Here is a 17020-nt window from a genome sequence, read left to right as displayed (position 1 = left end):
AAAAGGGAAGAAAGGAAAGGATAGAGTAGGAAGAAAGAGGGAGAAAAGAAGGAAAAGGAAAAAAGCAGAGGGAAGGGAAGAAATGAGGGAAGAAAATCAGAAGGAGGAAGGAAGGAAATTGAAAAAGAAAGGGAAGGGAAGAAGGAGAGAAAGGAGGAAAAGGAAAGGCTAAAGGACAGTAGGAAGGAAGGAAGGAAAAAGGAAAGGAAAAATGAGGGAAGAAAAGCAATAGAAGGAACAAGGCAGGAAGGAAGGGAAGGAAGGAAGGAGCAGAAGGGAAGGGAAAACAGGAAAAGGGAAGGAAGGAAGGAAGGAAGGAAGGAAGGAAGGAAGGAAGGAAGGAAGGAAGGAAGGAAGGAAGGAAGGACGGTCCCTCCCTGAAAATCTGGCCAGATCTCAAATTCCCAACATGTTTCATTTGGTGTCCAACGCAGTCCCTGTTCCACTCACCCCCCACCACTGCCCAGAAATAATAATAATAATAACAATAATATACTAATTTAAAACCCTGCAATCTTTTCCAAAGCGGCCCTCTCTGCTTGCGATTCCCCCGCAGGGGCTGCGCGGCTAATGATTTCATATTTCATTTCTTCTTGCAAAGGGTTTTCGGTCCCGTTTTTTGATTGTCATCTTTTTCCCCTCCGCTGCCTGCATCTCTCTCTCTCTCTCTCAGCGACAGCATCCCTGTTTTTTCTCTGCTCTTCTCCGCCGGCCGCTTGAGGGAGCCGGTGCTTGATGGGTCCTCATTTCTTTCTTTTTCTTTTTCTTTCTTTCTTTCTTTCTTTTTTTTTTTTTCAATTTAATCGGACTATAAATTAGAAAACAGCGAAGGGAGGGAAGCGCAGAGCGGCGTTGGCTCCAGGCAGAATAAGGTCCTCCTGCCTTTGCGAAATCTCCTGCAAGGATTGAATTGAATTGAGTTTGCAGCCATTCTGAAATCCCCCCCCCCCGTTTTGCAGAGTCCCAGCCGGCCGCCCCGAAAATGGGGTCTCTCCCCCTTTTCTGCCTTTTTGCCTTTTTTTATCTGGGCGCCTCGCAAAATATTCCCCGGCTGAAGCTAATTCCCAAAGGTGAGCTTCGTTTCTTATGATGATGATGATTTTGACGCCAAAGGTTTTTTTCCTGTCATTTTAATGACTGTAATTTCTAAAGTATTATTATTATTATTATCTCTTTTATTCATTAAAGATGAAACTCAAGTCAACTGGACATTTAAAAATGTGTCAGAAATATTATTGACTGGCGCTGATGGTTGATAGGGGTTGCTGCCAGCATCCTAGGTGGCTATTATTATTATTATTATTATTATTATTATTATTATTATTATTATTATTATTATTATTATTATTATTATTATTAATGCCAAAGGCTTTTTTTTCCTATCATTCTAATCACTGTAATTCCTAAAGATGAGGCATTATTATTATTGTTGTTGTTGTTATTTTCCTATTACGATCATGTAGATTCCAATAGAGGAGTTTTTTCCTATAATTTCTATAATGCTGATTGGAAAAAGTGGGGGGGGTGGTTTCTTATTATTACGATTCTAATTGCTAAAATGAGCTTTTTCCTTCTTATTTCGAAAGGTAAGCTTTCTTTTTCTATTATTATTTTATTTACCCAAAATGACAGTATATACAGCAAACAAGATAAACGATGCTGGATTTTGTATAGTTATTATTATTCAAGGTTGACTCAGCCTTCCATCCTTTATAAGGTAGGTAAAATGAGGACCCAGATTGTTGGGGGCAATAAGTTGACTTTGTATATAATATACAGAAGGATGAAGACTATTGCTTGACATAATGTAAGCTGCCCTGAGTCTTCGGAGAGTGGCGGGATATAAATGCAAATAAAAAATATTATTATTATTAATAATAATAATATTTGGATTCCTATCGGTCACCTGTTTTCTTCTGAGGGTTGTTTGCAGAGTCAGCCAGAGATTCAGTCTGGATTTGGCCTTTCTATTTACCTCTCTGGTCCTTCCCAAGGAGCTGAGATCTGCAAATGTTTTATTTTATTATTATTATTTTGCATCCCCTTTCAGATTGCAGAGGGGTTGTGTGCGTATGGAGGCTGAATTTCTAAATGCCAAGCTTTTGAAAAAAGTCCAGCTGCTCTTCAGCAAATCCTTCCGTCTTCTTAAACCTTCTACTCCAAAGAACCGAAAAACAGCCTGTTTCCTCGTTTAATGAATATATTGAATTAAGGCAGGATCTTGAATTTAAGCAGGAAAAAGAGAGGAAAAGAAACACAACCAATCACAACCACTCTAATCCTGTTGCAAAATGGTTGTTGTTTTTCCCCCCCTCAAACCCTCTCCTCCTGCAAACCAACCTCAAAAAGCAAATTAAAAATTCTTAGCAAGGATGCGTCTAATTTAGGCCAATTCCTCTATGCTGAGTCACGAACGTATTAGAAAATAGATCAATGGCCACTTACTCTATATTCTCGGAACTCAAGTTAATGGATTTCATTGGGAAATTTGGGTCCCCCCTACATTCAGGCACAAAAGTGCCTTGAATTAATTTGGGCCTGACCCTACCTGGCAGGACTGTTGTGGCTACAAACCATGCAGGCGGTGCCTGGAGCTGCTGGGCACAAATGCTGCCCTTCCTTTCAACCAAATGGTCTTTGAGACCCACCATTCGCCAGCCAGGAGGGAAATTGGAAGAGAAGGAGTTTGCAAAAGCATTGGTAGCATTTTAGAGAAATCCTTGAGGACTTAGCAGCAGGGTGTGATTTGCAAAAAAAGCACCAACCAGGCTTCCAAGAAGATATTAAGATAGGAATGTTGTTCATTTACATAAAGCAATATGCTACGTTATAGAGGTTCCAGGTTAGAATTCTGATGTACAGACGAACTATGTGGGTTTATTCCTCTTTAAACAAATGTGGTGCTGCTCAACGACAATTTTTTAAAAAATTGTCCAAGGTGAGGGATATTCACGTTTTGTTTCTTCGAAAATTTAGACTGTAGGGAGAAAAGTTTCAAAGAAACAAGACACCTGAAATTGGGGGGGGGGAATTCTTTGGCACCTGCACAACCAGAAAACAGAATAACCGAGCTGGAAGGGACCTTGGAGGTCTTCTAGTCCAAGCCTGCTCAAGCAGGAGACCCTATGCCATTTCAGACAAGTGTCTGTCCAATCTCTTCTTAAACACCTCCATGTTGGAGCACCCACAACTTCTGGTGGCAAGCTGTTCCGCTGGTTAATTGTCCTCATTGTCTGTCCCCCCCCAAAAAAATTTCTCTTTGATTCCAGGTGGCTTCTCTCCTTGATTAGTTTCCATCATTCGTTGCTTCTTGTCCTGCCTTCAGGGGCTTTGGAAAATAAGTTGACCCCCCCCCCGCTCGTCTTTTCTCCCAGATTAGAAAGAAATAATTAGAGGTTAGAAAACAGGGACAAGGAAGGTGGGGGCCGGGGGGGGAGCCAATTCTGGGTTTTGCTGCAGAGAGCTGCAGCAAAATTTCCATTTTATGGCCTCTTAGGTGCATTTTTCTAAGGGAGGTTTTCCTGCAGGAGAGATTAAACAGCTGGCTCTTGTCGTTGCTTTTGCATAAGAGCATAAATATTTTGATTCCGGCGGATATTTTGTGATGCACAATGTGGCAACGTGCCCGAGCCCTCAAAATTGAGCACTTTTGAGGGAGGGGGGCATTCCGCCCCCCCACCTTTCCAGCCGCAGGATGGCTGCTAAACAATTGCCAGATCTGCCCTGTTTTCAAGCCTCCCCCAGCCGAAGCCCACATTGGCAAGAAATGCGGTATAAAATTCAAATTAAAGTTGGCCCAAGTCCCTCAATGTGTGAGCAAGTCCTCCAAAAAACCAGTGGGGAAGAAGAAAGGGGTTCAACGGCCTGGTTGCTCTCTCTGGAATTCTGGGGCCTATGTGCTCAGATAGACTGTGCTGATCTATGGAGGTTTAACGTCCTTTTTTTTTTTTAAATGAATGTTTTCAAGGCCAGTTCAAACAAAAATGGTTCGGAGTGGTTTACAGAAGCTGTACACAGCAAGCAACCCCTGTCGGACTCCCAACAATTCAATGAACCTCAAAAAAAAAGAGGAGGAAAGAAAATAAATATTTAATATTCCCTTCTGATATTCAGTTCTGTGACAATCCGCTCAGATCAGACTGCAGCCCAGCTCTAGTCTAGCCTCCCCGCAGAGATCAACTGGATCCTTCTCAGAAAGCCTCCCTTCCCAGACAAACAGGTAGACTGCCTCTCCAACTGGAGGTTCTATTCAGTCAGCGAAAGCCCCAAATTGGGCCAATTTCCTCCTGTGTAAAGGCTGGAGGGAGAGGGGTGGGGGGTAAATATATATATTTTTAACAGGAGAGCCAAGTGTCTAAGGTCCCAATCCACTTGTAAACCGTGCCCTGCACGTAAACATGAAACATTGAAAGTTGACAAAGTACCATCAGTTTTGGAGAGAGCAAAAAATAATAATAATAATTCCTCTTGACGGCGATTCCAAAGTTGCAAAATAAGAGGGAGGGTCTTTTTCTACCCGGGAGCAAAACTCAGCTCTTAAGGGGCATCAGATCTTGGTTTAAAAAGAAAAAAAAAACCTCCAAATTCATTTTGTCCTCTTCTTCCCCCCCCCCCCACTCCCCACCTCCTCCCGATGCAAGGACAGCCGAATGGCCTGGGGCGTGGGGGGGAAAGCAGAAGAGATTTGGCTCCAGCAGGTCAGAATCACTTGAACCCCTCTGCAATGCAGATAAAAACCAAGATACGGAGCACAGAAAAGGGTGGGGTGGGGCGAGCTTGGGGGGGGGGTGAAGAAAAAAACAGACAGTGCTCTCTGTGTGTGTATGGGGATAATTTTCCCTCCCTGTGACTCAACCCTGCAAACCCAGAGCGCCTTCCTCTTGCCCTCATCCTGCGTCAAGGACAGAGGAGGGTAAAAATGCTAAGGGCGTCAACAAGAACGAGGTGTGGTCCCTTGTTGTGACTGATTGGGGTGGGGGGGGTTGTGTTGTTGTCGTTTTTATTGCAATTTGCCAGGGGCCCAAGCCGGCAGCGTCTCCACGAGCCCATCTATTTCCATCATGGATTAAGGAAGGCTGCAGCTTCTTGGATGCTTTTAAGCATCCTTCCCATGGATGGATATGCAGTCGGCATCCAGGCCGGCTAAAATAAACCGAGATGGCATTTTTTATTTTTTTATTTTTGGCAGAGTGTCCTGATTGTCTTGCAGTTAGCAAAGGCGTGCAAACTTATCGTGCGAAGGGTGCGTTTCCTGGAGGCTGGGACCCCTTGCAAAGGGTCATCAACAATTCAACGCAATCATTGAAAATAATTCATATATATATATACATATATATTCATATATATATATTTGTTTTCTGAGGTTTTCGCAGGTGTTTGTATGTAGGTCTTTGGTTATTCGGGTTTTCTCCCGCGTAAAATTGGAAGTGTCTTGGCGATGTTTCGACGAAGTCTCATCCGTCATCTTCAGGCTTCAGCTTCGTGCTTCTCCCAGAAGCACGAAGCTGAAGCCTGAAGATGACGAATGAGACTTCGTCGAAACGTCGCCAAGACACTTCCAATTTTACGCGGGAGAAAACCCGAATAACCAAAGACACACACACACACATACACACACACACACACACACACATATATATATGTTTTTTTGTCGAAGCACCTGGTCTGCCCCAATATGGGAGGGAGCATATGGCTTCCCTTTCGCCTCTCAACTCCAATCCAGGAGCCCTCAGGCAGTCGCTTTCACGACAAACTATTTTGTACCAGATTTGTGTTTTGCTGATAAAGAAATAAAGGGAGACTAGTATAGATTTATTTCAAGCTATTTAGCTCTCATCAGGTAGCCATACCCTAGTTCGAATCCCAGAAGGCAAGTTGGCCCATTCATTAATTGCTCTCACTGTCAGGAAATTCCTCCTTAGTTCTAGGTTGCTTCTCTCCTTGATTAGTTTCCACCCATTGCTTCTTGTTCTACCCTCAGGTACTTTGGAGAATAGCTTGACTCCCTCTTCTTTGTGGCAGCCCCTGAGATATTGGAACACAGCTATCATGTCTCTCCTTGTCCTTTTTTTCATTAAACTAGACATACCCAGTTCCTGCAACCGTTCTTCATATGTTTTAGTCTCCACTTCCCTAATCCTCTCTTGTTGCTCTTCTCTGCACTCTTTCTAGAGTCTCAACATCTTTTTTACATTTAATGCTGGCTACAGTATTTCAAGCGTGGCCTTACCAAGGCATTATAAAGTGGTATTAATACTTCACGTGATCTTGATTCTCTCCCTCTGTTTATGCAGCCCAGAACTGTGTTGGCTTTTTTGGCAGCCGCTGCACACGGCTAACTCATATCTAAATGATTGTCCACTAGGACTCTTTAAGCACTAGGTTAAAGAGAAGCTTGGAGAGCCAGAGGTTGCGAGGAATCTCAGAGGAGGGTCTTTCCATCTGATGGTGGCTTGTTGGCAGCCGGGAGAGGCCAATCTGGGAAGCAGAACAGCTGAGTTGGAGCCTCCCTCTGCCAGGGCAGTCTATCCCGCAGGATCAGACTTTGAAAGACACGTCGGATCAAACTCCAACGGGTCTCCTCGGCGAACAGTGGGGACTGACCTGCAAAATTATACATTTCCCCCCACCACCTTTGTTATTATTGCATTAAATTCATTAAAAAATTGAAATATGAAGATTATTAAGAGGTTGAAGACAGGCAGAGATTGGAAAATAAAACGGCAGTTTGTGAGGAGTTGCTAGCAGGGGCTCTGAAGCGAAGCTCGAGTGGAATGTGGGAATGGATTTCAAGAACCACGGGTTGAGTTCCTGGAACCGGGTTCCAATCAGCGTGGTTGTTTTTAATAAGATTGTCAATTTTTTTTCACCCCAGATGCCGTGACCCGCTCTTTCAATCAGAAGGAAAGGCTGATGGCTATGTTCCATGAGGCTGGGTCCCCTCAGCTGATTGTCGGAGGGCGAGGAACTGTGTGGATTCTGACATTTGTGGGTTCTGAAATCACACCCACCGAGGTAAGCCATCCCCATCCCACCATCCAAATCTCCTATGGATAGTCCTCGACCTACGGCCGTTTGTTTTAACAACGAGTTGCAATGCTGTTGGGAAAAAGCGACTTAGGAACCGATGCAACCCTGTTGTGCGCGTGGGCTCATAATTTGGGTGTTGGCAACCGGTTCAGATTTTCGACGGTTGTGGGATCTCGCCAGCTGGCTTCCGATAAGCAAAGCTGGATTGGCTGAATGATCAAGTGATTTGCTTAATGACCATGCTAACAAATTCACAAGGCTCAAGGTGTGTGTGTCTCTCTCTCTCTCTGGTGCCCAGGTGTCAGTGCGTGTCGAAGAGAAGGCCGAGAGGGATTGTAAGAGAGCAGAGAAGGTGAGCCGGCAGTTCAGGTTGGAAAGGAATGGAAGTTGTCTCCAAAGGAAGGGAGATGTTTGAGAGGCTTTGCATCTGAACAGAGACAGTTTCCATCTCCTCAAGTCCAACATATGACCCGGTCTTAGCTAGTTGACGAGAACCAACTCCTTAAGCCAACTTAAGCTGATAGCTTGGCAGGACTTTTATCTCCTCTAGTTACTTCCATTTCCAGGCACAGAGCGACCCCCAGAGGTCTTCTACAAGACTTAGCTAAGGTTGGGTTGGATTAGGCTGAGTTCACTTGAGTTGGGTTGGGTTGGGTTGGGATGGGATGGGATGGGTTAGGATGGGTTGGATGGGTTGGGTTGGGTTGGGTTGAGCTGGTTTAGGATGGGTTGGATGGGTTGGGTTGGGTTGGGTTGAGCTGGGTTAGGATGGGTTGGGTTGGATGAAGTGGGATAGGATATGATGGGATGCATAAGGTTGGATTGGGTTTTCTTGGGTTGGGTTGGGTTGGATGGGTTGGATGAGGTGGGATAGGATGGGATGGGATGGGATGGGATGGGATGGGAGGCATAGGGTTGGATTTGGTTTTGTTGGGTTGGGTTGGATAGGTTTTATTTTCCCTGTTCTGCCATTCGTAGGGCAACTGTGACAACTTCATCCAGATGATTGAAAGGATAGAAGATAAAACCCTGGTCTGTGGCACGAATGCCGGCTCTCCCAAATGCTGGATTCTGGTAAGGGGCTAGGCAACCAATATAGAAGGGGCTTTGAGCAACCAGGGGGATCCATAAGAATCGATAGGGTATCGTTGAACTGCTTTTACGGGCAGGCTGATCTCTGGTTCTCTTTTTCTTTCAGGTCAACACAACACTTCAGAGAAGCAGCCAAGGTCAAATTTTCACCATGCTGGGGGAGAACGTTGTCTCATCCTCACCCTTGCAAAATGCCATCACCATCGCCATCGGTAAGGGGACTCTGGAGCAAGCCAGAATTCCTGTAACTAAGGAGAAATTTTTGACAGTTAGAACAATTAATCAGTGGAACAACTTACCTCCAGAAGTTGTCAAGGCTCCAACACTGGAAGTTCTTAAGAAAATGTTGGATAACCATTTGTCTGAAGTGGTGGAGGGTTTCCTGCCTAAGCAGGGGGTTGGACTAGAAGACCTCCAAGGTCCCTTCCAACTCTGTTATTCTATTCTATTTTCCCTCCTAATAGCAGGATCAGGGCTCGGAGGTTAGGCAAAAGAAATCAAATCAGCATTGCGCATGACGCATTCAACATTTCTACATTAAAAAAAAAACAGATTTCACCTCTGGCTTTTCTCCGTATTTTAGAAGACAGCCTCTACTCCGCCTTATCTGGGAATAAAAGTTCCTTCCAGAGGAGCTACGGACGGAAAAAAGGGGTGAAGACGAGGGACGGTTGGCTCAGCAGTAAGAAAAATCCCTTGTTCCTTGTGTTTTGTTTTGTTTTTTTCTTCTGTCTCTCATCCTGAATTTTCTGTCCTAGATGCCGAGTTCGAAGGAGCAGCCCTCTTCCCGCATAAAGACCGAAGGAAAGACGAAATTTTCTTCTTCTACAATGAAGTCAACCGGTCAGCCGGCTTGGATGAAGAGCTCTACAAAGTTTGGATTGGACGCGTGTGCAAGGTTGGGAAAAGTGGTGGTCGGGAGGTTCGGTCTACCCACGGCGCAGGGGGCAAGTGTAGAGGGAGTGATAAAGCAATGTATAGAATGACATTTTGATTGGTTGATCGATCAGTCGATCAAATTTCTCCACCGTCCATCTTATCTCAATGACTCTGGGCCAGGGGTGAAATCCAAGTAGGTTCTGACAGGTTCTGGAGAACCAGCAGTGGAAATGTTGAATAGTCCAGAGAACCGGCAAATGCCACCTCTGGCTGGCCCCAGGGCAGGGTGGGAATGGGGATTTTGCAGTATCCTTCCCCCAGAGTGGGGAGGGAATGGGGATTTTGCAGTAACCTTCCCCCAGGAGTAGGGAGGGAATGGGGATTTTGCAGTATCCTTCCCCTGCCATGCCCACCAATCCACGCCCACAAAACCGGTAATAAAAAAAATTGGACTTCACCACTGCTCTGGGCGGTTTCCCAATCAAAACCCAATCAATTTAAAAAAAAAAAAAACTTTTGTCCTGCTTGACTTTTAAACTCTGTTTGTATTCTATTTATTCATTTATTAAATGTATAGGATGCGCGGAGTTGCTTGATAATCAGGGAGAGAAGCAACTTAGAACTAAGGAGAAATTTCCTGACAGTTAGAACAATTAACCAGTGGAACAACTGGCTCCCAGAAGCTGTGAATGCTCCAACGCTGGAAGTTTTTAAGAAGAGATGGGACAACAGATTTGTCTGAAGTGGTGTAGGGGTTTCCTGCCTAAGCAGGGGGTTGGACTAGATGACCTCCAAGGTCCCTTCCAACTCTTGTTATCCTAGTCTATTCGATAGTCAGGCGGGCAGCATCTACATTCAACTAATGAATAAAACCATATTAAAAAGAGAGTTTACAAAGTTAAGAGCCATGAAGATTTAAGTGTTTAGAAAGGTGGAGGGAGAAGTGCCCTCAAGACGCTAACAGCCCCCAGGGTTGCATGATGATCTTAGACACACACACCCCTGTGCTACTTGGCAGTGCCAGGCCTTGATACGTTTCTGGAAGGCTAGGAAAGAGGGAGGAAGGGGTCCCACCTCACCTGTAGGGTCAAGATGGTCCATGATTGACTGGAGCATCTTTGGAAAATAGGGGCAGACGGAAGCATCTAAAGAAAACCCATCTGAGCTTAAAGAAGGTTGACTTCATTTCCAGATCGTGGGCAGGGATGTTTTCTTTTAGGGGATTGAAAGGAATGAAAACCCCAAGTGTGTCTTTATCTCTTGGGGGGGCATCCAGGTGGATCCAGGGGAGAAACCAGCCTCCGGGGACTTCTGGAGCACCTTCCTCAAAGCTCGGCTGGTGTGTGGAAACCCCCGTGAACCCCTGCTTTTCCATCACCTGGAGGACGCCTTCGTTTTCAGAGAGGAGGGCCAGGCCGAGGCAACATTGTATGGGGTCTTCTCCAGCCCATGGTGAGTGGTGAGGTACGGCCGACAGGTCAACGGGAAGTTGGATCTGGAATCCTGTCGCGGTTGAGGATGCATCAGATCAATGAGGTCTTCAACTTGGGATGGTGCTTATGCTGGAATTCGCTTTGGGGGGGAGGGGGGAGGGGAGGTATAATCTGGACCCTAAGGAGGAAATACTTCAAGTTCGACCAAAAGAAAGAATCTTTTCAGCGTACCCTTTAAATCCATTCCCTGTTGGAGCAACTTGGCTACTTGGATGCTGTCCGTGGTCCTGAAATTCCCAGGCTGTGGCCCTACTTTTGCGCTGTCCGCGGTCCTGAAATTCCCAGGCTGATACATGTAGTCCTTGACTTACGACCATTGAGCCACACATTGGCAAGTGAATTTTGCCCCATTTTACGACCTTCCTTGCCACAGCCGTCATTAAGTTAGTAACACGGTTGTTAAGTGAATCTGGCTTCCCCCTTGACTTGGCTCATCAGGAGGTTGCAGATGGTGATCACACAACACCACAACTGTCGTAAAATGTGAGTCAGTTGCTAATGAATTTTGATCACATGACAACGGGGGATGCTGAAACGGTCACACGCGTGAAAAATGGATCTAAATCACCTTTTTCTGTGCCGTTGTAACTTTGAGCTGTCACTAAACGAACTGTTGTAAGTCAAGGACTAACTACATTCTGCTTGGGATGCTGTCCGTGGTCCTGAAATTCCCAGGCTGTGTTCCTTATATGCACAATCCCAATTATGACTTGGGACCAGGATACACTGATGCAAAACTCAACCCCAATATTTTTAAAAAATATTATATTTGCTTTATTTCTTCCAAGGGGCTCTTCTGCGGTTTGTTCCTACTCGATGAATCGAATCAGCTCCTATTTTGAAACTTCCAAATTCAAGGATGCTCCGGGCTCCGTCCCACATCCTAGACCTGGCACGGTAAGGTTCATCGGTGACCTTTTGATTGTCGTTGTTTTATTTATTTATTTATTTATTTTTCAAATTTTTATACCGCCCTTCTCCGAAGACTCAGTACAACAAAATAAAACACCAACAATCAAAAATTTTTTAAAATACAATATCCAGTTAAAAATCTAATTCAATAGCTGTATGTTAAAAAAATTAAATTAAAAATTAAAAAATTACATTATAGATTAAGACCCCTATTAAAATCCCACTAAAAACCCACAGTGTTAAAATTAATCAATCAGTTAGGCCAGCCCTGCTTGGTGAAAAAAGAAGGTCTTGAGCTCGCGCTTAAAGGTCCGAAGATCAGGGAGAAGATGCAGTCCCATAGGCAGATCGTTCCACAGGGCCGGGCCCCCCACAGAGATTGCTCTTCCCCTGGGGGCCGCCAGCCGACATTGGTTGGCCAACGGTACCCTGAGGAGGCCCTCCCTGTGAGAGCTGACTGGACGCACCGGACGATGGGAGGTACCCCGGTCCCATGCCATGGAGCGCTTTAAAGGTAATAACCAACACCTTGAAGCGCACCCGGAAGACCACCGGCAACCAGTGCAGCCTGCGCAGGAGAGGTGTTACATGGGAGCTACGAGGTGCTCCCTCAATCCCCCGCGCGGCCGCATTCTGTACCAGTTGGAGCCTCCGGGTGCTCTTCAAGGGGAGCCCCATGTAGAGAGCATTGCAGTAATCCAGATGGGAAGTAACGAGGGCATGAGTGACCGTGCATAACGAGTCCCGATCCAGGAAAGGGTGCAATTGGCGAATCAGGCGAACCTGATAAAAAGCTCCCCTGGCGACGGCCATCAGATGGTCTTCTAAAGACAGCCGTGCATCCAGGAGAACGCCTAAATTGCGCACCGATTCCCTGGGGGGGTAACGAACAGGATTCTAGGTTTTCAAACAGGATTCTAGGTTCTGATTGCCACTTAATTTTATTTACTTCCCGCTGCCCTGAACGATTCTGCCATTGCTATATTCAACAATAGTGTAAAAATATTCAGGATTTGCAAGTTAAGATTGAGAGGTTATTTCTAAAATGCTTTTTGGAATTAATTGGCCGGGAAAATAATAGATAGAATAGAATTCTTTATTGGCCCAGTGTGATTGGACACACAAGGAATTTGTCTTAGGTGCATAGGCTCTTGGTGTACATAAAAGAAAAGATACATTCGTCAAGAACCATAAGGTACAACACTTAATGATAGTCATAGGGAACAAATAAGCAATCGAATAATATTAGGAAACAGTATAAATCTTAAGGATACCAGCAACAAGGTTACGGTGATACAGTCATACGTGGGAGGAGATGGGTGATAGGAATGCTGAGAAGATTAATAGTAGTGAAGACTTAGTAACTAGTTTGACAGTGTTGAGGGAATTATTTGTTTAGCAGAGTGATGGCGTTCGGGGAAAAACAGTTCTTGTCTCTAGTTGTTCTGGTGTGTATTGTTCTGTAGTGTCGTTTTGAGGGTAGGAGTTGAAACAGTTTATGTCCGGGATGTGAGGAGTCTGTAAATATTTTCACAGCCCTCTTTTTGACTCGTGCAGTATACAGGTCCTCAATGGAAGGCAGGTTGGTAGCCATGGTTTTTTCTGCAGTTCTAATTCTCCTCTGAAGGTTGTATCTGTCTTGTTGGGTTGCAGAACCAAACCAGACAGTTCCAGAGGTGCAGATGACAGACTCAACCGTTCCTCTGTAGAATAAGTGAAGGAAGTGACTTTTCTGCATGATCGGACAGAATTTGGGTCAAGATTTGGGATGTTTTTCTCCACGCGAGTGTCTCATGCCTCTTTCCTTCTCCAACCGCAGTGTGTTCCACCAGATTCCAGCTCTTCCTTGGCCAAAATGCTGGCCTTCATTAAGGACCATCCAGAGTTAGAAGCCGTGGTCTATCCAGATGAGGAGCAGCCTCTGTATGTCCTTCAGATGAACGATACCTACACTCAGGTGGTAGTGGACAAGGCCCGCGATGCCAACAATGTGTCGCGTGATGTCCTCTTTCTTGGAACTGGTGAGTTTGCTCTGTAAGGAAGTGGGTGACCCACAAACCCTTAACACAACAGAATAAGAGAAGAGAGTTGGGAGGGACTTTGGAGGTCTTCTAGTCCAACCCTCTGCTCAGGCAGGAAACCCTGTACCATTTCAGACAATGATTGTCCAATCCCTTCTTGAAAACCTCCAGTGTTGAAGCACCCACAATTTCTAGAGGCAAGCTGTTCCACGGGTTGATTGTTCTCACTGTCAGGAAATCTCTCCTTAACTGCAGGTTGCGTCTCTCCTTGATAAGTTTCCATCCATTGCTTCTTGTCCTGCCTTCAGGAGCTTTGGAGAATAGGTTGACACCCCCCCCCCCACCGCAGATATTGGAAAACTTCTGTCATGTCTCCCCTAGTTCTTCTTTTGATTAAACTAGACCTACCCAATTCCTGCAACCGTTCTTCGTATGTTTTAGCCTCTGGTCCCATAATCATCTTGGTTGCTCTTCTCTGCACTCTTCTTTCTAGAGTCTTCAACTCTAGTGACAGGAATGGAGCTATACTTTGAAGGAATCTATTGAGGTTCTTGATTCATTTGAGCATCCAGTCTCGAATTAAGCCCTGCTCCTTCCCTATCCTTAGACGCAAGCCATCCGCACCCCATGGATGGATGGACTCAAGGTTTTTCTAGCAAGACGTCCTGCATCTATCACTAAGACAACAAAACCCTTAGGTGTTGTCTCCTTCCACCTAACCAGAGTTCTGGTTTTGTTTTGTTTTTTTCGGTGACAGCCAAAGGGAAGATCCATAAAGTCCTCCGAAGCAAAGAACAGACGGTGATCATCGCTGAGTTAAGCCCCTTCAAGGTTGAAGCACCTGTCACCCAGATGATCCTGGATGCCACCACGGTAAGTCGAAGAATAGACCTGTTGGTAGTGTGCAACATTCGGGAACAAATGCTGGGAGCTGAGTAGGCACCATGGGAGGTAATATCTCCCAGCTTATATGGTTGTGTAACCAACAAAGACGAGAGTTGGCATTTGACTTCCACCTCCTGAAAGAAGGTGAAGTTACATAGCTAGGAATGTCAAGGGACCTATGGAGTCAACTCTACATTTTCCAGATCTGTTGGTGGTCCTAGATAGTGAGAACAATAGAGACTTCCTTCCTAATATGTTTTTTACTCCCACGGTTGAGGCATCATCTTTGCGATCTTCATCCCTTGCCAAAGGAACTCTATCCACCACAGAGAAGTCAACGTATGAAGGGAACTGGGTGACTCTTTTCCTAGGACCAGAGAAGATCTTCAACGAGTTCCTTCCTTCCCCCTTGCACTGGAAACAATTTTGTCTCTGGCAGGGCCATCTCTACGTGAGCACCGAGTTTGAAGTCACGCGCCTACCCTTGCAAGACTGCAGCCAATATAATGGAAATTGCTGGAACTGCATCTTGGCCCGGGACCCTTACTGTGGGTGGAATGCAGCTGGAAAAAGTTGCTCTGCCATCTCCCAGGAAAACCACACCAACAGGTGGGTCAAAAGTCAAGAGGAACAAAAGTGAGGTCTTGGGGGAGGGAGAACGTTGTGTGCATGAGCTTCTGACACACTTGTAAGACCGAAGGCTTTAGTTAACACTGAGTATGGGATCACTGACTAGTGTTGTAACCCAGGCCCAAGTAGGTAGTAGGAAACCCAGTCAATGTAAAAACAAACAAACTCTATTAGCACAGCTGAGAATTACTTCATTCTCAGCGTAGTCCAAACTAAATTAAAGCAAATTCCTCCCAACACAATTCCTCAGACTTATCACCAAACTTGGTCCAATTAGGCAAACTGCCAAAGGCCTTTCTTGGCAAAAGTTCAGAAGACGCCAATATGAAACCAATGCAACAAGACAAAGCTATCAACGTTGTTTTCCGGCAAAGAGCCCAAACGCCGTTGCTGGTCTTTTTTAAGCCTTATGGGAGGGGCCAATCATCTCTTGGCCTTACTCCTGAGTCGTCCTCTCTGCTTGAGCTGCTCTTGCCTTCAGGCAGCTCTTCTCATGCGTGCATTAGGATCAGGCTCCTCCTGCTCCTCTGCCTGACTACGGTCAGCCTCTGGAGGCTCTGGAGTCCGCACATCACTCCCCGATGGCCCTGGCCCCACCTCTGCCTCCAACGCAGAGCCCTCATCCGGGCCTTCCCCAGCCTCCAGGACTGGCCCATGTTCTTCCTCAGCCTCAGCGCTGTCCGATTCCGTTGCCACCTCCGCAGGCTTCTGGCGGACCACAACAACTAGGGAGAAACGAAGTACAGAACTAGGGGCTGCTTTGACTGGATGCAGCAAAGTTCTAGAGATGTTCCCACTTGTCCTTCAACAGGTTGATCCAGAGCCTGGATTCATCCAGCACCACTCAGGCGTGCAAAACAGTGGAAGGTAACTCTGTCCCCTTGCAGGAACTTGGAGCGTTGGTGGAAGGGTGGATGTGGCCTTAAGGAGGGACCCTCTCTCTTGTCACGACCGAATCGCAGGAGGTGGACCTCAAAGGGCAGGAAATGGAGAACGAGGGAAGACGTTGGCTTGATTAAATTTGTGTTTTGTATCCCTTTTCCTGACCCGGAAGGTACTCAAAGCCTTCCTAAGCCACGTAAGGTCATTGGGTCGTCCCTCCTGCACCCTGGCCCTTAAGATTTTGGGCAATGCAGCGGAGAAGGGCTGAGATGGGTCACGGCCTGTCCTCCAGCCTATCCTGGCAAGCGTTTCAACTCAACCACCTGGTCGGGAGCTGGAAAGCAGCTTACATTGCGTTGAGTCTCTCTCTCTCTCTCTCTCTCTCTCTCTCTCTCTCCTTAAACGCCGGACCCGGTAGAAAAATTAGCTGAGGACGCCATCAAGAAGGTCAGCGTTGATCGCACGGCTTACATCTACTTGCCCTGCCCGCTGAAGTCCCACCACGCCAGCTACAGCTGGGTCAAGGACAAGAAAGTTTACCCTTGTGCCATGGAAGACCAATCCTGCACGCTTCGCTTCGGGCAGCACACGCCGATCGACGAAGGCGTCTTCAAGTGCACGGCTAGAGAAAAAGGCTACAAGGAGGAAATTATGGGTTTTGAGGTCGCGCTGAGTAGCGGAGCAATTCCAGAGCTTGCTTCGATGCTTTCCGGCGCCGCGTTCCTCATCATTACGATCCTCTTGCTATAGACCAGATCCGTAGCTAGGAGCGGATCCCATCACACTGCCAGAAGAAATCTTTTTTCCATCGCTATCCCCCTTTTTTTTTTTTTAAACAAAAAAAGAAAGAAAGAAGAAGAATTGGCTTTGGAGACATCGAGCCGCTCCTACCGATGCTCTCGGCCGTTCCAAGGACCCCAAATTCCAGGAGAGACACACGGGTCTCCGTCTGGCAGCTTCGCATGTGCGTTTTTTGCTCCCCACCCCTGGGTCACCAGGCTGTCCAACTGTAGACACGAGGTTTGTCATTTCCAGACAACTGTAGACACGAGGTTTATCATTTCCAGAAGGGCAGAAGATTTGGTGGTGGTAGGAGAGCCCGTAAGTGCCAGGATGATAAATGTGGTGGGTTTTGTTTTTTGTTTTTGTTTTTGTCCTGGGGAGATAAAGCGACGGATGAGTTTATTCCGATCTGGA

General features: G+C 46.1%; 1 protein-coding gene across 1 annotated transcript; it reads left to right on the top strand.

The window, feature by feature from the left end:
• The first annotated feature begins 982 nt into the window (after positions 1 to 982).
• On the top strand, positions 983 to 16573 carry LOC131186890 (semaphorin-7A-like). Its single transcript, XM_058160861.1, has 14 exons — positions 983 to 1070; positions 6875 to 7014; positions 7328 to 7381; positions 8008 to 8103; positions 8228 to 8333; positions 8705 to 8803; positions 8880 to 9019; positions 10277 to 10452; positions 11282 to 11390; positions 13225 to 13426; positions 14184 to 14299; positions 14751 to 14920; positions 15753 to 15808; positions 16242 to 16573. The coding sequence occupies exons 1-14, from the start codon at positions 983 to 985 to the stop codon at positions 16571 to 16573; spliced, it is 1884 nt and encodes a 627-aa protein (XP_058016844.1).
• Positions 16574 to 17020: the final 447 nt, after the last annotated feature.

Source organism: Ahaetulla prasina, chromosome 17 (assembly GCF_028640845.1).
Source record: "Ahaetulla prasina isolate Xishuangbanna chromosome 17, ASM2864084v1, whole genome shotgun sequence".
NCBI lineage: Eukaryota > Metazoa > Chordata > Lepidosauria > Squamata > Colubridae > Ahaetulla > Ahaetulla prasina.
This window is presented reverse-complemented; position numbering and strand designations above follow the sequence as displayed.